Source organism: Acinonyx jubatus, chromosome B3, assembly GCF_027475565.1.
Source record: "Acinonyx jubatus isolate Ajub_Pintada_27869175 chromosome B3, VMU_Ajub_asm_v1.0, whole genome shotgun sequence".
NCBI lineage: Eukaryota > Metazoa > Chordata > Mammalia > Carnivora > Felidae > Acinonyx > Acinonyx jubatus.
In genome coordinates this window covers 111,163,429-111,184,959 of record NC_069386.1, presented here as the reverse complement: position 1 = coordinate 111,184,959, position 21,531 = coordinate 111,163,429, and the positions used below count along the sequence as shown (strand labels likewise).

General features: G+C 49.8%; 1 protein-coding gene across 16 annotated transcripts in view; it reads left to right on the top strand.

Annotated features, from left to right (window-relative positions):
* The window catches only part of TMEM229B (transmembrane protein 229B), a 39,884-nt gene extending 20,172 nt beyond the window's left edge, over positions 1 to 19,712 (top strand). For 5 of the 16 annotated variants that reach the window (XM_053224595.1, XM_053224593.1, XM_053224589.1 and 2 more), the window contains exons 2-6: positions 4,383 to 4,564; positions 9,680 to 9,764; positions 10,052 to 10,140; positions 14,018 to 14,668; positions 16,004 to 19,712. In XM_053224595.1, coding sequence (XP_053080570.1) covers positions 14,576 to 14,668; positions 16,004 to 16,525 — 615 coding nt within the window. In that variant the 5' untranslated portion in view covers positions 4,383 to 4,564; positions 9,680 to 9,764; positions 10,052 to 10,140; positions 14,018 to 14,575 and the 3' untranslated portion in view covers positions 16,526 to 19,712. The other 11 variants (XM_053224594.1, XM_053224591.1, XM_027065987.2 and 8 more) reach the window with 11 other exon arrangements.
* The last annotated feature ends 1,819 nt before the right edge of the window (positions 19,713 to 21,531 follow it).

Sequence of the window (21,531 nt, the reverse complement as noted above, 5' to 3'; positions counted from 1 at the left end):
TTTAGAAATCTCTGGGGGTGGCTTGGCTATAGAAAGCTGTGAAAAGCAGGCCACTGGGTGTCATGCTGTTCAGAGGGCTCACACTTATCCTCCAAAAGGCTCACTGGGCATCTTTCTGCCTCTACTGGTGAGGCAACTAAGGGGCAGGGCAGGGTTCCCATTGCTCCAAAGGTATGGAGGTGGTGGGGTAACCTATGGGATACCCTAAGGACATGGGCAGTAATAGGGAGAACCTTGATAAATAAATTCCTGGTCACTTAGTGATGCTGTTAGGCTACTGACTGTCCTTTTCCAGATGACAGGAGAAGCCTTGCTGGTCTCACGTGACCAGGATTCCAGGGCCCCTCAGCTGCTGCCTGATGGGATCTGCATAGGGGATTATTGATGAAGGGGAGGTGAGGCAGCTCTTTACTGTAACACATGCCTTGCTCTGGGACGGCAGCCAGGCAGCTAATTAGAGAGCCCAGCAGCTGTCCAGCCTTTCAGGCAGCAGGCAGCAGCTACCCAGGGCCAGGGGGTGGGGTGGGAAGGAAAGAGGAGGGGCACAGGGCCAGAGACCACCTTCCAAGGCGTAGGGGATGGGTGGTCAGGGTTTGTTTAGAAGGGGACATGGAGAAAGGCACGCAAGGCAGGAGGGGCTGGTTGGGGAGAAGGAAGGAAGGAGAGGAGGGTGACAGGACAGAGTAGCCTGCAAGTGAGGAAGAAGACAGATTGGTGAGATGTCCAGCAGGCAGAGAAACCTAGACTCTAAGCCCTAAACGAGGGGGCATGGAGTGGAAGGACAGGGTCAAATGGAGCGTGTGGGCAGCCTGTTTCCCAGGTACACCAACCTCTTCCATGTCAGTCAGGCCCAAGGGCTTGGGTCTTCCCCTGAGGGAGCTGAGTAGACACAGGTGCATTTACACTTTCACATAGTCTCTCACTGACTCCAGAAGTTGCCAAATCTGCTTGTGTTCTGAGCTGGTCTTACTACAGGACAAGTAAAAGCAATTCTGCATCCCGTGGGAAGAACCAGGACACTTTGAGTAAGCAGAGGGCTCCCCCAGTGGGTTTTGGGGGGCATTTACTCTTTACTTTGTAGGCACCTAGGGTTGAGGGGAGATCTGGGGATGAGGAGATTGAGAGGGACAAAGGGATGTATTTGCCTGCCATTTCCTGGCTCCAGTCTTAGGTTCTGGGCCATGGAGAGAGGGCGGAGAGTGGGGGGAGGTTTGGTTTTTAGGTTCCGGTCAGGGAAGTAGAGCTTCAATCCTGCAAGTCCAGCTTACCCTAAATAGTTATAGTGGAGGGGAGAGAATGATGCAGAGGGACTTTCCTGCCAGCAGCTGCTGGTTAAACCTCTTTGGGAAATGAATGCTATGTGCATGAAAACTGGATGTGCCTTTTGAGAGTGCCAGCACATTGTAGAAATAACAGAATAGGCATTGTTATTCTCTGACCTGAGCCTCAGCTTGGACCCTTGCCCACATAGGAGCCTGCAGTTTCTCCTGGGATGCCTGGGACATTTTGTTCCTTCCCTAGCCTTCCTCGTGTGACATGTCTTCTCTGTTGTCCCTACCCAAGGCATCCACTCGTCTGTCCTGACCCCTCTGTCCAGGTGATGGCTCTTGGAGGTGGGAGGAGAGTGAACATCATCCTTTATTCCCTCATTTGCAAAGATAGCCCTGGCTGCTGTAAACCAATATTTATGGTGCTTTGTGGGAGAGAGCCCTTCCATGATGAGGTGGCCTAAAAATTAGGGAAGAACACTAGACATCACTGTTTGGTTGATAACACCGGATGGTGCAATCACCCAAGCATTTAGCTGGGCCCTTCTCAGCCTTGCTTGTCCATCCATCCAAAAGAAATTCCATGGCCTCGAGGAATTCATCATGTGGAGGGGGAAACAGACAATAATAACTTTAAGATGGGACATTATGTTTCAATGGAAGGATGTTCAAAGTCCTGTGGGAACATCAGTGATGGAATAGCTGGGGGCTTAGGAGGGTTCACAAAGGAATGAGGAGAGAGCAGGTCTCAGAGGAGCGCCTGGGCATGTTGATGAAGCTGGACGGACGGACTCGGGCTGTATGCTTACAAATAAGCGGCTTACAGAACAGACTAAGTAGATTATAGTGAATGAGGGACAGGTGCATGCAGACGTATGGGAAGCAGCTTGAAGTCATGATGTATGGGGAGAGGGGTGATTCTGGAGCCTAAACACCAGGGTTTGAGTCAAATGTGTAGATTTGGCCTAATCTCTTAATGTCTTGAGATTCAGAGTTTTCGTCTCTGAAATGGGGTTGGGGGTGGGAGTGGGGTAGGGTGGGTGGTGATAACTCCTGCCCTCCCTGCAGGAGTCTTGGGAGAATCATGAGGGATGATGTACTGGAAGAAGAGTTTTAAGTTCTGCCCACATTAGTTGCTATAAGGGCTCTTCACACATTCATATGCTCCAAAAACTTCTAGTTCACGCCCTGTGGTCCACAAAGGAGCCTCATGCCACCTACACCAGGGACCTGCTCTGAGGGGCCAGGGAGTGTCAGCGGGGGCTGGGGACAACATGTGTACTTGGAGGCAGGGGTGGGACCCCTGCTAGACTGTTGCCTCCTTGTCCAGCCCCTAGCAGCTCCCTGGTGGAAGAGCCTCAGACCAGGAAGCAGGAGGTGTCCGGTGCCAGGCCAGCCTCGGAAAGGAGCCTCTTCTGACTGCAGCGGCTTCATCTGCCAGGGCGGCATCTCAGCCAGCAGCGGCGGGCTCCCAGGGCTGACTGCAGCGACCAGCAGGCTGTGCTGCCAGGATGTGGGCTTTGGTTTCTGTTTCTGTTTTGTCTCGTGCTTGTTGATGTGGCCTGCTTAGTTCCCCTGGGAAGGGGAAGTGCCGGTGGGTGGGATTGAACTCCCAGGCACGGGTCATGGTGGTACTGGGGGTAGAGGGGGTATCGGACATGCGCCATGAAAGCCCTTTCCTTGAGGTAATGGGTATGTGCCAGGCTGGCTGGGAGAAGGGAGGAGGATCGACAGGTGGGGCAGGTTGAGGCTTCTGTATGTAGAGCAGCTGGGGAGGAGCCAGGGAGCAGAGCAGCCCACTGCATTTTGCTCTCCGCCCTTCACTTGTCTCAGTGCAGGAAGAGGGGGGTGCAGCGGCTGGTGACCCAGGGGTGCACAGCCTTCTGGGCCACAAGCACCTGTGCATGCAGTGAATTCTGCCCTTTCACTTCTCCTCGGCTCCCATGCTGCCTTGCAAGTTGCCAGCTCAGGGAGCTCAGAGAGCCTGGGAGGTATGGGCAGGGAGGAAGCTGGCTGTGGGCACCAGCTCGGGTGGCGCCTCTGTGGAGGCCTGTTTGGCCATCCGTGGGGGGAATGGTCCTGGCTTCCACCCCTGTCCTGCTATAGAGCCACGCTGCACCTGACTTCTGTCCTTAGTCTCGTGCAGATGGTGCTGCACTCAAGGGGTTTTCAGAGAAGCTTCAGGACTTTCATATAAAGCCGGAATATCTATCAAATGTTCAAATCTTAGGTATATATTAAAAAGATGTATGTGGCCAGGGGCCAGATTTGTATCAGCATGTAGTCTGTTTTTTTTTTTTTTTAATTTTTTAATGTGGGTTTTTTTTTTTAGTTCGTTTTTGAGAGACAGAGACAGAATGCTAGTGGGGGAGGGGCAGAGAGCGAGGGAGACACAGAATCTGAAGCAGGCTCAAGGCTCTGAGCTGTCAGCACATAGCCAGATGTGGGGCTAGAACCCACAAACCGTGAGATCATGACCTGAGCTGAAGTTGGATTCTTAACCGACTAAGCCACCCAGGCACCCTTATGTTATTGATGTTAATAGGAAGGGCCTCAACAATCACAGTGATATAATAGAATGAAATAAATATTAGGGTGGTGGGATTATTGCAGGGAGAGGGTCTAGCACACATTTTGTTGGTGTGCTTGTTTTTCTGTGTAGTTATGCTTGACTCCCCAAATGCCCTACTTGTCTGGGGTTCTTGACCGCCCTTGAGAAAGATGTAGCCACTGCAGGGTGAAGGTGAGAGTGTAATTCGAAGCTAAATGAGAATGGCACTGGATTCTAAAATTATACCCCCTCTCAGATTTACAAATGTGCACACATTTACTCATGGTGCAAGAAGCCCTAAGTCCTAGCCCCGAGTGTGAATTGCCTGGGATCCATCCCAGGCTGTCATTGCTGGATTAACCAGACCTGAGCAAGCAGGATGGCACAGAGGAGGTAATAGGTTCCAGGACAGGGGCCCAGTGGCCTGGATGGGCTGACTGCCTGGTACTGAACCCGGAGCCCAGGCAATTGTAGCGTTCACCTTGAGGCTGCCCCTCCGACTAGCCTGGTGGGTTGGAGCTGGGGCAGTTGAAGCTAATGAACGCCTCCTCTTTTATTCCCAGGGACACATGGAAGCCACCCATCCACTAGCCAAGGATCAGTTGAGCCCTGGGGCTGATGCTTGCCCACACTGCTGAGAATGGCACGGAGGCCCAGCCAGGCAGCAGGAGAAAGGTTAACCTGGGACACTCCTGGACAGTGATCCTGATGTCTGTTCTGAGTTGTGCACTCAAGGGTGTGATAAGTGAGTATGTTACAGGATCCCCGGGGATCACCAGCCCTCCCTGCCTCGGCAGCATGGTCACAGGTCTGGAGGTTCTCATTATGAGCCTGTGTTCTGTCCAAGGGCCTGTCACTGGGCTATAGTTGTGGAATAGGAGGGGAATGTCCAGCAGTTTCAGGCTGTTTCATGTGTTGGAGCCATCTTATAGCCACATGGCCTCTAAAAACTGTGCCAGACCCAGATTGGCTGACACAAATGATGTCAGACACCCAGCACATAGGAGATGACATCTTCCCAAATTCTCTCTCTTATCTGTAGGCTCGTGGATGCTTTGGGCCCTGGGCTTTACCTCTCTGCAATGAGAACTGTACCTCATCTGGGATTCCAGATTCTGCTCCGATGCTATGAACAGTTCACAAGGCCTTGGGTAGAGCACCCAGGGCACTGGGAGGTGAGGGATTGGTGGTACCTTAGCTGCCATAAAAGTGGCCACCAAGGGGTCAAGAGGAGCAAGTTCTCTGCTGCTTTTGGCCTGTTAGGAGGAAGTTTTCCTCCTCCCAAGTCCAGACAACTGCATGGAGAGCAGGGGACCCCCAACTGTGGAGTCTCACCTGTCCTCATATGGGCTTTCTTTCCAGCCTTAACCTCTGGCTTTTCCTCAGTGGTGCTTTAGAAAATGATGATTGGTTGGGGCTTCTGGGTGTCTCGGTTGAGCATCTGACTTTGGCTCAGGTCATGATCTCACGGTTCGTGGGTTTGAGCCCCACGCCGGGCTCTGTGCTGATGGCTCAGAGCCTAGAACCTGCTTCTTGGATTCTGGGTCTCCCTCTCTCTCTGCCCCTTTCCCGCTCATGCTCTGTCTCTTTCTCTCTCTCAAAAGTAAATAAACTTAAAAATTAAAAAAAAAAAAAAAAAAAGACAATTGGCTGCTTTCCCAAGCCCCAAAGGCCTGTCTGGCCTAAAGGCTATTGTCTGCATAGGGCAAACAGTCCCAGTGAGGGATCAGGGACCAGCAGGCAGGGAAGTCCCCTGGAAGACAGGGCAGGGAGAGCCAGTGCTTTTACACTCCTGACTGGATGGGCTATTGGGAGCTGCTGGGCTGGCATATAGGAACTGGGAGGCTTAGCTTCCACACAGGAGCATGCAGGGAGGGCAAAGGGTAACTAGGTATTTCTCAGCTGTAGGTAGATGTGGACTCTAGTGCCGGTGGGAGTTTAAAACTCAGGGCTAGCATTTATTTTTCACTCAGCCTGGGCTTACAAAATCAGTTTATGGTTGGAGGCTCTTTCAGGAAGTTGATTTGTAGCTAGGGTAGTGCAAGCCTGAACTGTGGGTGTGGGGTGGGTGCACAGAGATGGCCACAGAGGCCACTGTGGGAGCACGGTGACTCAGACCAGAGACCTATTCCCCACATAACACAGAGTTCCCCAGGACAATCTATACCATCATCCCTAAGACTGTTGTACCCTTTGGTCCAGTGATCCCATTTCTGGAGTTATTAAGAAATCTTTCTTTAAGGTACGCCTGGGTGACTCAGTCAGTCAAGTGTCCAACTCTTGATCTTAGCTCAGGTCTTTATTATTATTATTTTTTATTAATTATTTATCTTTTTTTCCTTCCAAGATTGTATTTAAATTCAAGTTAGTTAACATATAGTTTAGCATTGGTTTCAGGAGTAGAATTTAGTGATTCATCACTTACATATAATACCCAGTGCTCATCACAAGTACCCACCTTAATAGCCATCTCCCATCTAGCCCATCCCCCACCTGCCTACTTCCATCAACCCTCAGTTTGTTTTTGATAGTTAAGAGTCTCTTATGGTTTGCCTTCCTCTCTGTTTTTAGCTGATTTATCCTTCCCTTCTTCTATGTTCATCTGTTTTGTTTCTTAAATTCCACATATGAGTGAAATCACGTGGTATTTGTCTTTCTCTGACTTATTTTGCTTAGCATAATACACTCCAGTTTCATCCACATCATTGCAAATGGCAAGATTTCATTCTTTTTGATGACTGAGTAATATTCCATTGTATATTTATACCACATCTTCTTTATCCATTCATCAGTTGATGGACATTTGGTCAGCTCAAGTCTTTATCTCAGGGTTGTGAGTTCAAGCCCTGTGTTAGGCTCTACACCCAGCATGGAGCCTACTTAAGAAAAAAAAAAAGAAATCTTTCTTTAGGATATATTCCTAGAGAAGGAAAAGGCTGAGTTATTTTGTTACAGGCATAAAAAAAGATGTTTCTTATGGTGTCATTGTAATAGTGAGAGTGGGAAACAATTGTTCTCTCTCCCTTTTCTGAACACCTAAGTTAAGTAACTTATAGTTTTCCACCTGGTGGAATATCACATAGCCATTATAATAATGAGAACAAAAGCAATATAACAACTGGGGGAAATGATTATTTTATAATAAGTGAAAATGTCAGGTTACAGAATAAGTACATTAAAGCAACTTGTAAAATAAACACATGAGAAAAAATTGCAAGGGAGAAGTGATAATGGCTGCTAGTTTGGTGGAATTATGAATTCCTTTTCTTTCTATGATACATGGATTTGCTTCTTTTAAAGCTAAATGTAATCCAGGTGAATATACAACACACCATTAACAGTGACTTTCTCTAAGATGTGGGGTGATGGAAGATTTTTACTTTCTAGGTCATTCCTTTCCATAATGTTTAAATTTCAGGTGTGAGCACATGTTACTTTTATAATCAGGAAAAATAATAAAGATATTTTAAAATGTTAGCATTGAAAAATTTTAAAGGCTATATCTGCCAAGAAAGGGGAGAAGAGAAAGGCTGAGCTGCTAGCTGTTTACACCTGCCCTTATCAGTATTTAAGAGCCTGTGCCTGTGTGGGCCCATTCATTCATTCATTCATCCATGCCAGAAGTATTAGTGGGTCTTATCACCAGGCACTGTTGTAGGCACTGGGAACCCAGCAGTGAACAAGACAGAGCCCCTGCCCTCATGGAGCATTCATTCTAGTTGGAGGAGACAGACAACAAACAAGTAGCAAAATAGTAGAAAGTGAAAGTGCTGGAGGAATGAAATATGATGATGTCAGTGATGGGAAGGCTGTTTTGGATTTGAGACCAGAGAAGGTCTCAGGGGTGACAGTTGAGCTGAGATCTGAGTAACAATACAGAAGCAGCCAAGTGAGGTCTGGAAAGAGACTTGCAGGCAACACTCAGGATGCCCAGCCTCAGGGCCCCAACTGCTAGGTGCCCTTTACTGCCTGAGCCCTGGCGAACCTCTGTGCCAGGCTGTGTTCCCCAGGCCCACTTGTCCTCCTGTGTCTGCCAGCTGGGATTTGCTTAGCATTTGAGGCCTTCTAAAATCCTCTTTGGCCTGCTGCTTTGTGTGGAATGGTTGCTCCTGACACTCTCCCTGGTGCTGCTCCAGGCACCAGGCTTCTCTGGGCAGTGTGATGCTGGTCACTGCTCTTGGCTGAATGTCCATGGCAGGGCTGGGCCATCTGAGATTCCCAGCCAATATGAGGGTGGGCTGGCAGTCAGGGTAGCCTGACGGGGACCAGTGTGTGTCTTGGTGAAAGGTCTTTGAATGGCACACACCTTGAGGCCCTCAGGGGTGGCTGCTACCATGGTCCTGTGAGGGTCCGCTATGACCCTGGAGGATCATTGTGTGGATCTTGCCAGAACTTGGCCTTAGAACAGAACTTGGCCTCTCAGAATAGGACGAGAGCCTGCAATGGCTCTGACACCTGTTCTGGGCTTCATTGATGATCTACCTAGAGGTTCATGTTGCTCTTGCTTCTTGTTTCCTCTCCATATACCATCCTAGTCTTCCAGAAGCAGAAACTCAGAAAGTGGTGGTGCCTATAGAGGAGCCTGTAGTCAGCTTTAAGGGCAGTGCAGTGTGCTGATTGGGAATGAAGGCTCTGGAGCCAGACTTGCTGGGTTTGAATCCTAGCTCTGGCTTTTATAGCTGTAATTTTTAAGACTTATTAAGACTTCCCCTTCCTCAATTGCCCCATCTATAAAATAGGCTTGAATATTATCTGAGTCAATACCTGGTAAGTGCTGAGAAGAGTGGCTGATGATTACTGTGACTTGGGAGGTAGCAGGAAGACCATCCCAAAGAGTTTTCTGGGGGATGCCCATAGCAAGAAAGGGTGAAACTCTATGGTGTCTGGGCTAGCCAGTGACCACAGGTATTTAGATCTGCTTGTTTCCTTTCTGGCCCTGAAGCAAGCCCATATGTTCCTCCCACCCTCACCCCTCCCAACTTGATTACCACAGTGCAAGGTGAGGATGGTTTCAGACCTTGCATCTTTCACCCAGATGTTAGGACACCTGCCCACCCCTCATAGATTCCACTCACTTCCAGCACAGAGCCTATCAGGGGGCTGGACTCAGAGTCCCCCCCCCACCGCCCCCCACCTCCACTGCCTTGCTCCCAGGGGCCCCCTATAAGGGCTGTGTCTCTCCCCAGCACATGGAACTGTAGCGATTTTGGTGCCTAGGAATGGGGAAGTAAATGAGGTGAAAGAGGCCTAGTAATGAGGCAAAGCCCCGCCCAGCCTGGTTGCATGTAAGAGGAATCCCGATTTTCTATCAAGATGCTCCTCTGGACAGAAATTCCCAGGGTCATTGTGTTGTGGCACCTTAGCTTCCTGGAACAAGATGAGAGTTTTGAGTAAAACCAAAGGCAGTTGCCTTATCTGGTTTTGCCTCCAGCCTGTCTCAGACTTGTGGCATTCTCTTCGCCCCTCTCAACTTGCTGTGCTCTCTGCGTAGGGAATAACTCAGCAGGTTCTGGAAGCTGGTGAGATACTCCTAGGGAGCAAGATTCTGACCCCCTCCCCACAAAGTCATCTATCACCTGTCCCCTTGGGGGGGGGGGCGGTGCCCTGCTCTGCCAAGTCACCCTGAGTTCTGGCCCTTGGCTGGAACTCCGTATTCCCAGGCCCTTTTATCAACAAGTATGAAGGCTCTTGTACATGAGTGTTGTTCTCCATATCCTGCATGTGAAACCGTCCACAGCTCTTTTCTCCTTCTTGTTTTCATCCTTGCCCACGCTCTCCTCCTCACTTCACCTTGAGTTTTCTTTCCTGGGCCATCCTGTCTTTGTGTCATCGTTCTCAGGATGGTTGTGTTTGTCACCAGGAGAAAGAGGCCAATGTCCAGTGAGCTACTGGTTCTTCCTGATGCAGGCCTTCCCAGGTCTCTGATCTCAGTGCCGAGCAAGGAGGTACTGGAAGAATGTGGGGAAAGGGCTCGGGTGGGGGGAGGCCTGGGCAGGGATACGGGTCTGTTGGGCCAGCAGAGGGTCAGGGAGCCTGTCCCAGCTCAAAGTTTAAGCATGGCTCCCATGAGTATTAGCATTGGGTTTGGGGAGTGGAGTTTTGCAAATCTACCCAAGCCAATGCCGCTTCTAATGTTAGTGTCTGTCCCACCACAGTGTGAGCTGCCATCCCAGCTGATAACACTGTCTCACATCCCCTTTCTCTGTCTTTCCCCCTCATCTCCTGTCTCCAGCCAGGACGTCCAGTTTCTCCTTTTTGTCTCACATGGACTAGGCATGTTCTTCTGGCAAAACCCCACAGATGCAGCCTGACCTGGCCTAGGTATGCTTCCCCTCTGCCTACCCATGTTCTTCCAGGTAGGGAAGGTTCCAGAAATGGAATCCAAGCCTTGGACTCACCCTGTTCTCTCTTCTCCATCCTCTCTTCTGTTCAACATCTTGCCCTCCTTCCACTGTTTAATGGCTATTCCTTTGTTCTTGCTTGCTTCTGCTCTAAGGTTTGGAGGTCCACTCTTTAAAGTCACCTGCTTCCAGGGGGTGTGACTGGACCCCATGAGTTGTTACTGACTGGGAAACCTTGGCCATCTCTAAAGATGAGCCCAAGGGGCAAAGAGAGCAGGGTTTTAAAGTCAACATTAAGGTGGGGTGCTGACCCGAGGACTCCATTAGTTATGTCAGGATGCTGCATAGGATGAACAGGATCCTGTGGGCCAGAGGGGCCAGAGGTGCCAGTGCAGGTCAGGTGGACAGACCTAAGTTCAGAGGGGCCTGAGTTGGGTGGGAGACAAAGTGGTTTCCAGGCCACCACACCCCCGCCTGCCTGGGGTCATGGGCCCCTCCTCATTCTTAGTGAGTTTCCCTGGAGCTTCAATCTGTTCTCTCCCACTCCAGGGGTCTAAAAGCCTGTTGGGGGTTCAGGATAGAATGAGGGTGTGAGAAGCTTGCCAGGAATGCTGGCCCTTTCATTCCACCCTGCTTTTCAAGCCTGGACCTCAGAGGGCTAGTTCTGAGTGCCGCCCCCCCCCCCTTTCATTAAACCTCCCCAGCCACACAGAGGCTGGAAGCTGGCCAAGCCCTTCTCTACGCAACCTTTGTTTCCTCAGGGGCTGCGTGTGTGGTTATTGGTTTCACAGGGTTGCTTGGCTGCTGGGCTGTGCTCTGGGTGGAGGTGAAAACCTGACCTGCTTGGCAAGGAAGGCTGCCCAACCGCTAGTGAGGACAGGGGCAGAATGTCCCGCCTTGGGTACGAGGTGGCACTCAAAGTGGGAGAAGCTCACCAGGAAGCCCATCTCTGTGCCAGAAGTGACAGCCACACTTTCTTGAGCATTTGCTATAAGTTCAGTAGCGTCTATTAGCTCATTCATCCTTACAGTCATCCTCGGAAGTAGTTACTCTTGTTATTTTCCCTTTATCTATAAGGAAACTGAAGAAAAAAGGAAACCGTTTTATAGAAAGGTCTGGTAACGTGCCCTGGAGCCCACAGGTGAAGGGTACCAGCCCGTTTGAATCAGAAAGTTAGAGGCTTAACCACTTTATGTTATTCAAACCTGTGAGGCATGGTTTGTTGTTGGTGATGATGGCTCAGGAGGGAACAGCCTACATTAATTTTTCAGGACTTCAGGTGTCCTAAGGTTCATTTGTCTGGCAAGTTTGTTGAATATCTTCTCTATACAAGGCACAAAGATGATTAATACATATTCATACAACAAACAATTTTAAGTTAAATTTTATTTTTGTAAAAGTTTATACATATTTGGTAGAAAAAATTTTTAGACTATACGAGAAGTTTAAAAAAGGAAATAAAAATCACTTGTGATGTCACCCTCCAGAGATGATTATGGCTAATTTTTTGTACGTTTACATGTATGTAGGCTTTTGCAAAATCAAAATCATATTAATTATTTAGTTTTGAATCCTGCTTTTTTTTCCTCTTAACATTATAATAAACGTTCATCAAGGGGCCACTGGTGCATAGCAAAGCATAGTGCTAACTGTTGTCACAGAAGTGAACTGGGTGCAGAGGTGGACAAACAGGGCAGCAGATAGCTCTGGAATTGGAGGTGTTTAGGAAAATCTTCACAGAGAAGCTGGACCTTGAAGATTATGGGCTCATGGGCCATGGGTTGGGGGTGGTGGTGGCCGTAGCAGTTGGGAAAGGCGCCCCAGGTAGCAAAAGCAGTAATGAAAAGATCCAGAGGACAAGATCTGAGGCAGAGGTGGCTCATAAAGGGCTTTGCCAGCCATCCCTAGGGGTTTGAGCCTTATTGCATAGATGGTAAAGATCCACTAATAGGCCCACATGGGGAGAAATATCAAATTCGCGTTTGAGAAAGATTGCTGTTTTTACATACTCTTTAAAAAAATTTTTTTTAAATGTTTATTTGAGAGACAGAGACAGAGCACCAGTGGAGGAGGGGCAGAGAGAGAGGGAGACACAGATCCGAAGCAGGCTCCAGGCTCTGAGCTGTCAGCACAGAGCCGGACGTGGGACTCAAACCCACAAACTGTGAGATCACAACCTGAGCTGAAGTCAGATGCTTACCCAACCGAGCCACCCCAGCGCCCTCTACATGCTCTTAGTGTGATGAGTGGATTGGAAAGGAATAGGCACCTTCCAGGCACCCCCTGGAAGACACCTGGGGGCATCTAGGTGAGAGATGGTGACAGCTTAAAGCAGAGCAGCAGCAATGAGAAAGAAGAGTGAAGAGGAAGAGATGATTTCAAAGATATTTAAGTGGTGGAAAGGACAGGAGGTAATGGCTGACTTGGTGGCCTTGCCATGTGACTTGTTTTGATCAAGAAGATGTTAGTGGGCATGAGTTAACCAGAGTCTTGAAAAGCATGGGTGCAGCAGGGCTTGCTTGTTCATGTGCTTCTGCCCTTGCCATGAGAAAGCGTGCCTGGGATGTGAGATAAGTAGATAAGAGCCACCCCAGCCAAGGATAGGACAGAACCCCCAAATGACCAGCAGTCTCATGATCAAGGCCACCCAAGATCCCCTAACCCACAGACACACAAGTAGTAGTAACAAATGAGAGTTGATTGAAGCCACTGAGTTTTGGAATGACTTACGTAGCAATTATAAACTATTAATAAATGTCTTTTTTTTTTTTCATTGAATGCTGTGTGCCAGACACTATTGTAGGCAGTGGGGATGCAGTACTGAACCAGATGGACAAGGTCCTTATTCTCAGGGAGCTCATGTTCGAGTGGAGACGCAGCAGAGGAAGTTAGCATGACACTAGAGCCTCTGGCTGCTAACTGGGTGCTTGGTGGTTCCTTTAATCAGAGTGGGGTCACAGGAGGAAGACAAGTTTTGGGGAAAAGATAATGAGTCTGATTTAGGAAAGGATTTGAGGTGCCTATAGGACATTTAGGTGGAAGTGTTCCAGGAAGGAGTGGGATACAGAGGTGCAGAACACAGGAAAAACATCTGGATGGGGACTGAATGTTATCAACATAATAAAACAGGAAATCATCTGGGCCAAAGAGAGATAGAGTGAGTGCTATGACTATTCAGTGCGGGGAGGGGAGGACTGTGGCGGGGAGGATGAAAAAGATTTTGTTCTGAAGGTAACCTGGAAGCTGGGTTTGTGCTTGTGGAGGTGAGAGGAAAGGCCACAGGAAATACACGGATAGAATCTACAAGGAGGGGAGGGAAGAGCGGGAGAGCTGGCCTGTGAGAATAAGGCTGGAAAAGTAGGCTGGCATGAGATCCTAGTGAGTCTTGAATGCCAGGCCAAGGATGCTGTGGCATTTCATTAGGAAATGGGGGGTCACTGAATGTTTTTGAGGAGGGGAGTACCATCAGGCGCACATGTCTAGATGGGCAGTGGTGTGCAGGGGGATGGGTGCTGAAGCAGAAACCAGGAGATGTGGATCCTAGTGTTAGCCTTTCCATCTACTGGCCCTGGGATATGGGGCAAATGACCTCTCTCTGAGCCCCAACTGTCTCTCTTAAAAAACAGGAGTTAAACTACCTGTCATTCATATGAATCTTAATTTTGTAAAAACCAATGACAAAATGTAAATGGAAGTGCTTGGAAGACCACAAAGCAATCCACAAGGGAGGGTATTGAGGTGGGTTATTAATTGTGACTAGGTCTGTGTTAGCTGAAAGATGAGGCTGGGATTCCCAGACAGGCATGCAGACTACATATGCATCTTGTTAACCTCTGTCCCCTCTCCCACCTTGACAGAAGTGTCAAGCCTGGTGTCCACTGGCAGCTGGCAGAGCTGGGATGCATGTTTTCATCATCTGCCTTTCCATTCCTGATGCAGCCCTGAACTGCTCCCCTCACCCCCCTCACACACACACCCAAACATGCATCGTTTAGAGACTGCCTGCTCTGGAGACACCTGTGCCAAGGCTGCAGAACAGAGGACTGGAAAATAGTCCCTTCCCTCAAGGAATACACAGCTAGCTAGCTGTGTACTAGCTAGCTGGATCAGAGGGCATATGCCTTATAACAGCAAACAGGGTGGCACTGGAGAAAGAGGCAATTGAGTCATCCAGACAGTCACTGATGGAGGGCAAGGAGAAAGCTGAGAGATCTGGGGGCCAGCCTTCAGGGAAGCAGGATGGAGCCTTAAAGACTGGTGGGGTTGAGAAGAGAGGAGAGGAAGGCAAGAAGAAGTAAGAGAGGACTGTCAGCCCACTGGTTTCCTTTCAACATTGAAACTACACCAAAACCTGCTTAATGGAGGAGTGAAAGACAAATGTGACCACAACGAGCTTCCACTTTCAACCCATTAGGATGACCATCATCAAAAAACCAGAAAATAACAAGTGCTGGCAAGGATGTGGAGAAATTGGAATCCTTGAGTACTGTTGGTGGGAACGTAAAATGGTATGGCTGCTGTGGAAAACAGCAAGGCTATTCCTCAGAAAATAAACACAGAATCACCATATGATTCAGCAATTATACTCCTGGATATAAATCCAAAAGAATTGAAAGCAGAGACTAGAACAGATATCTGTATACCCATGTTCATAGCAGCAGTGTTCACAATAGCCAAAAGGTGGAGGCAACCCATTCATGGACAAATGGATAAATAAAAGGTGACATAGGGGGTGCCTGGGCGGCTCAGTGGATTAAGCGTCTGACTTCAGCTCAGGTCATCATCTCACATCTCGTGAGTTTGAGCCCTGCATCAAGCCCTACATCAAGCTCTGTGCTGACAGCTCAGAGCCTGGAGCCTGCTTCAGATTCTGTGTCTCCCTCTCTCTCTCTGCCCCTCCCTTACTCATGCTCTGTCTCTCTCTTAAAAATAAACATTAAAAAATGTTTTTTAATGTGACATATCTAGATAGCTAGCTAGATCACAGTGGAATGAATATTATTCAGCCTTAAAAAGTGAAGGACATTCTGACACATGCTTACAACATGGATGAACCTTGCAGACACGATGCTCAGTGAAATAAGCCAGTCTTAAAAGGGCAATTACAATATGATGCCACTGAAAAGAGGTAACTAGAGTAGTAAAATTCATAGAGACAGAAGGTGGAATGATGGTTGCCAGGGCAGGGGGGAGGGGGTGGGAAGCGAGTGTTTGATGAGTATGGAATTTCAGTTTGGGATAATGAAAAAATTTTGGAGATGGATGGTGGTGACAGTTGCACAACAGTGTGACTGTACTTAATGTCACTGAACTGTATACCTAAAAATGGCTAACGCAGTACATGTTATGTATATGTTAACACACACGCACAAGATAAATGTGATAGGTTGCTTAGAAAGATCCCAGAAATATGAGTGATGTGGAGTTGTTTGAAAAGAAGTGCAGGAAGAGATGAATCAGCTAGTAGCCTAGAAATGGGGGTGACTGGCAGGCCAGGACAGCCAGCTCTTCCACTGACCACAGATAATCCAAACAAAGTTTAGGGAGTGTAGGATATACCTCCTTCCAATAGTATTTGAGTAGGGCTGGTCAGAGGAAGCCAGTGGAACTTTTCATTTTCTTCCTTTCATTTCTCATGCCCACCTGGCTAAGGTGAGGAATAGGGAATAAAGTAATGAACATGAAATAGCGTCAAGAATATGACTGGTAACCAAAGAGAAAGGTAGAGGCAGGTTTGGAATCCCCTCCAGCCTGGTCATGGCAGAGATCTGAGCTGCACAAGGGAAGGCAGGAGGAGGGCTCTGTCCCTCCTTCCCTCACCTGTCTCCTTTGTGTCCCAGCAGCCAGCCCCACTCGGCGCCATGGCATCTGCCGAGCCCCTGACGGCGCTGTCCCGCTGGTACCTGTATGCCATCCACGGCTACTTCTGCGAGGTGATGTTCACGGCGGCCTGGGAGTTCGTGGTGAACTTTAACTGGAAGTTCCCTGGGGTTACGAGCGTGTGGGCTCTCTTCATCTACGGCACCTCCATCCTCATCGTGGAGCGCATGTACCTGCGCCTGCGCGGCCGCTGCCCACTGCTGGTGCGCTGCCTCATCTACACGCTCTGGACCTACCTGTGGGAGTTCACCACCGGCTTCATCCTGCGCCAGTTCAACGCCTGTCCCTGGGACTATTCCCAGTTCGACTTTGACTTCATGGGCCTCATCACCCTGGAGTACGCCGTGCCCTGGTTCTGCGGGTCCCTCATCATGGAGCAGTTCATCATCCGCAACACCCTCCGCCTCCGCTTTGACAAGGACGCTGAGCCCGGGGAGCCCAGTGGCCCCCTGGCGATGGCCAACGGCCACGTCAAGACAGACTGAATGGGACTGGTGGGTGGGGCCCGGGGCTCTCTCATGGACCCGGTGGACAGAGGTACCAAGCTGGTGGGGTTACGTCTTCTGAACAGCACAAGCCCTGGCCCGGGTCTGGCCTCAGCCCCTTAGGGCACACACCCTCGCCGTCCACCGGGGGCGGGACCGGGGGCGGGGCCAGGTGTGGGGGGCGGGTGTCGAGGTAGCCCGGCGACTCTGGGAAGGGTCTGTGGATCCCTGCCCAGCTCAGAGGCTGGCGGCCAGAGGCCTATGGCTAAGCAGCGACTTGACCACCTGGGTGACTTTGGAAGCAGCAGGCCCTGTCCTGGCTAAGGGACTCTGAGAATGGGGCAGAAGATGAGAAGCCTGAGGAGGCCTGAGGAGGCCTTGGGCTGCTGCGAGGCCTCCTCTCTCCTTTCACGTGGTTTAAGTTGGGCTTTGGCTGGTTCCATTAGGCAATATTCAGGTGCTTGCTTGCAACCAATACCTCCCCGGGGGCCTGCTGAGCTGCAGCCTAAGGACAGACTGGGCGGCCAGGAGGCTGCTTGGCAGTAGTGCTGGTCTGCCAGGGCTGGAGGCCTTCCCTTGGCTCCTCTCCCCTCCCCCAGGGCTCCGACGCTCCCTTGGCCTTCTGGGGACCCCCCCACCCTGGTGCTGGATTCCCACCAACCTTGGGCTTTTGGAGGTTTCAATCCCTGTGTGTTCGGTGGCGTTTCCCCCCTTTCTCTTTTATTTTCAAGGCTTTTACCACTAGCAGCCCCTTTATCCATGTCTGTCATCCCCACCGGCCCCCCTCCCCAACTCCCTGATCAACACAGCAGCTGCCAGAGATAGAACCCTGAGACAGACCCTGCCCACCCTATTGCTGCCTTCCCTCCACTATTTCTGCTGGCCTGATGACTGGGAAGTTCCCCTTTTACACCTCCCCACCTGTCTGGTGGGCTGTGGCAATGCCCCGGTGCTCTTCTCTGTGCCCCCTCCCCTCAGTGGCCCAGCAAAAATTGAATGATATACCCTCCCCCAACACACAGGCCAAGATGGGCCACCCCAGATCCACAATGGGGACCTAGAGACAAATCAGTTTAGGGGAGGAGGGTTGTGATAAAGGCATCTGGTTTCTTTTCAAGCCAGTCAGGGGGAATCGAGCTTTCTAGGGGATGGAGGAGCAGGAATCCGGTGTTGGGAGACCCATGGAGAATAAGTGAGGGAAAAAAAGAAGACAGCCTTTCAGCTTTGAGAGGGTCTTTGGAGCATCCTTAGTGGGAGGGGGTCAGTTGGTTCTGCCATAGCCCCAGCCCTGCAGCAAAATCTGGTCAGCGCTACCCCCTTCCCACCCCTCCCAGCAAGGCTGACCCTTTGAGCTTACTCCTTAAGCAGTATTAGCCCTGCCATGCTCATGGGCTTTGTCATCTTGGTTGCCAGCCCCCCCCCCCCTTCCTCTGTGACAGGTCCATTGCTGGCAGTGGACAGGTGAAGTCCTCACTCCAGCCCACTTCTGGCTCTGTCCCCACTCCCTGAAGGGAGAGGTCCATCAGAATGCAGCCAATGCTGTGGCATGTGGTCTCTTGACGCACTAGGAGTCTTAGATAGAAATTTGCCTTTCCCTTTTTATGGATCATTATAAAACGATAATACTGTCTGTGGAGAGAATCTGCTCTTCCTTGCTGTGCTGCTCTACCTAGACTGTGCAGACAGCACTAGTCAGGGTGTGAGCCAGGGCTGGTGGGCTGGGGATGGGCAGGAGTGGTATCCCAGATGGGGAGAAAGGCTGGTTGTTTTCTGCGGTTAACCCTGTCCAGGACAGGATGAAGGGCACCTTCCAGCCTCTGTGTCCCTGCCAGGCTCCTCAAATCCAGGCATGAACTACATTCTGCAAGGGCCAGACCTACCTTTGATTTTGCTGTGGCCCCAATTCCAGGGCTTTGGGGCATCCAGAGATTCAGGTTTCTATCTACAGGTGGAAGGGATTCTAGAGGGAAAATATCATCTGGCTTCCCTGTTCCCTCTGGGAAATTGTTTCCTTGGCCTTCTCCCTTAATTCTGTTATATCCCAGTTTTCTGGACCCCAACACCCTTCCAGGCCCCCCACATGGGCCCTTAGACCACACCACCCACCTTTGCCCTCCCCTGCCACGACCGAATCTGTGGTCAGCTTGTTGATGTCTGCCAGCATAGGGCCTCCATGATTCTCAGTCAGAGCAAGCCCTTGGATGGCCCATCGGGTCTGTCCACTCCAGATGTTGCCTCATGGGCATTCCCTGGCACCGTCTTTTCTCTGGGCCCTACAAACTCCCAAGTACAGGAGGTCCCACAGTAAACCTGCCTGCCTGACATGTACAGAGCACTGTTTTTCTGCTTCATCCAGGTGCCCTGTTGCTCTTATTGTCCCTCATAGGGCACAGAGCCCAGCAAAGGCGGGCAATGATCCAGGGCATGAGTTCAGGGTCTGAAGGCTCAGAAATCACCAGGAGTAGCTCTGATTTCAACTCTTGCTTTTTTTTTTTTTTTTTTTTTGGTATCTTCAGGGCCCTAATCCCTTAGTGCCCAGGCACCCCAGCTCTGTCAGTGGGGGTGCTGGCAGGAAGAGTCTGCTTGCTGTTTGTGAACCTCTGGTGTCCTGGGTCTCTCTCCACTGGACATGGCAGCATTTCTGAGTTATAGACCGCCATGTGCTGCCCTGCATGGTTGAACCGCTTCTGATGTCTGCTAGGCATCCTGTCCCTTATGCCCTGTCCCCTCTGATGCCAGTGAGTCACAATGGCCTATGCTTATTTACAGCAATAATACATAGGGAGTGTCCATGAAATCCTCTTGTCCTAGTCCCTCACTCTCTGCATGGGTCTCCTTAGGGAGGCAGCACTGAATGGGTCAGTTCCTGAGAACCTATATTTATGAAGCTCTGGGCTGTGCAGACATCATCACAGGGAATTCAGAAAGGAAAGAGGTCCAGCCCTTGAGCTATGGTGAAGGCAGGGAGAGTACCTTCCACCCTGAAGCCACCCCAGACATGGAGGAGCTGCAGGTCCCGGCTCTCCCACCTTCGAAGTGGGTGGGACTGTCTCCCAACTGCGGCAGCTCTTCAGAAGGACACACGACTGGTTTGTGCGCCCATTGCCTGCTCTGTCTTCATTGGTCTCTTTGTCTCTTCCTTTTCACATTTGTGCACATCAAATATACTGGTGTTTGTGTTCCAGAACTGGCTCTGATCCATCTCTGTTTCTTCTGTTTTGGAGCCCCTTTCCTAGGGGCTGCTGGAGGCCAAACCCTTCATACCATGTCATGACACTGTCTTAAACCAAGAGGGCTGCTGGTGGAGCCACCCTGTAGGGAGGGCAGGTGGCACCCCCTGACAGTCATTTTCACTATCTCTGCTCTGACCCTCCTGGTAACCTGAATTCTCTGCCCAACCCTCCACCCCTCACCAGGAACATAATATGATCCATAATCTGGCCATTCTTTGGTCCTAGGTTGCAAAGCAAATGGGGAGCCCTGGGCAGTATTCAGGTTGGCTACAAGTTGACTGCATTTGCCCAGGAGATGAGCTCCTCTTAAAACACACCAGCCATGACCTGGAGTGTCATGAGCCAGAAGGGGCCAAGGAAGGAGGCTGAGGGTACTCCAAAGAGCTGAGCCACCAGAGCTCCTTACTTTCCATTACACCAAAGTCATGCTTTGAAGAAACAGAGCTCTGCACTCCTCCCTGGCAACTCTTCTTTCCCTGAGAGGTACATTTGGAGGGAATAATCCCTCCCTACTTTGTGTACTTCTGCTCTGTCTTGTGTCCCTTGTCCTCTTCTCCCCTACCATGCTCCTGCCCACTTTCCACAGGAAAAGAATGTAGCATTCAGAAATTGTTCAGTCAGTTCAACTAAACTCAGATGGCTTGGTCCCCCCCTGCCACAGCCACTGGTTTTCTGGATGCAGTAGGCAGTGTGTTTTCTGAGTCATTGGGGAGGCCCCTGTTTCCTGCACTCACTTCAATGTATTAATTTCTTTGACTGTAAGCGTTTCCCCTATAAAAATGAGTAAGCATAAAGCCCCAATGGCCATTTACATGTTTGTATAAACAAATATATAAGGCTATTCCCTTAGAGCAGGTTTTTATAGAAAGAGGCAAGCATAATGAAACAGGGTCTACCTTATGGAGCTTCAGAGAAAAGGCAAGAGGCAGGGCTCAAAACAAGAAGTCTGAGGGGACCCAAGACTCTTCTTAACTGGCCAGCCCCTTCTGTACTCTACTCAATGGATTCCTTTCTTTCTTGATACTTTCCTTAACCTCCTCTGCCCCACTGTCATTCAATCCAAAAGGACCTTCTGTCAATACTGCATTGAGACAAGGAGAGCTAATGCCAAGGACCTTGGCTACATCTTCTGACATCTGCCCAGCCTTCACAAGAGTCTAATATTCAATTAACAACAACGAATGAATGACCATAATCTTGCCTTTCCTTCTGGGGTGCCCATCTCAGAAAAGTGCTTTGTTCATACTGCCCCCTGGTACAACCAAGGATATCTGGACTGCCTGTGTTTGGTGGGCAGGGAAACAGGTATAGGAAAAGGGAGCAACTGACTGATCATACCACAAGTTATAGGAATTTGTCTCAATAATTTTACAGTAGCTGCAGTTCTTACCACAGTTAACACTGAGATTTCAAGTATTGGGACTGCAACTTGGGCACAGTGATGAGTGTTCATGCACAATCTCAAATTTTCTCCCATTTGAGGTGGGTACTGTTACATCCCTTTTTTATAGAGGAAATGTGGTGGCAACAAGTCTGTAACCGATTTACCCTATTTCTCTGCAAATCACTTTTTTGTTTCAGTGTAAGCAGAAGACCCTTTGGGGAGGATTTGTGGTGTGTCAGGTGCCCTTTCCTATTTTGATGAGATTCTGGATTTCATTAGAGTCCAGACATCCAAATGCTATTCACAAAGAGAAATGACTCTTTAGGAGGGGGAGAGCTGAGGTGGGGGGGATTAGGTTATGAGGAAGGCTATAGGATGCCATCTTAGTC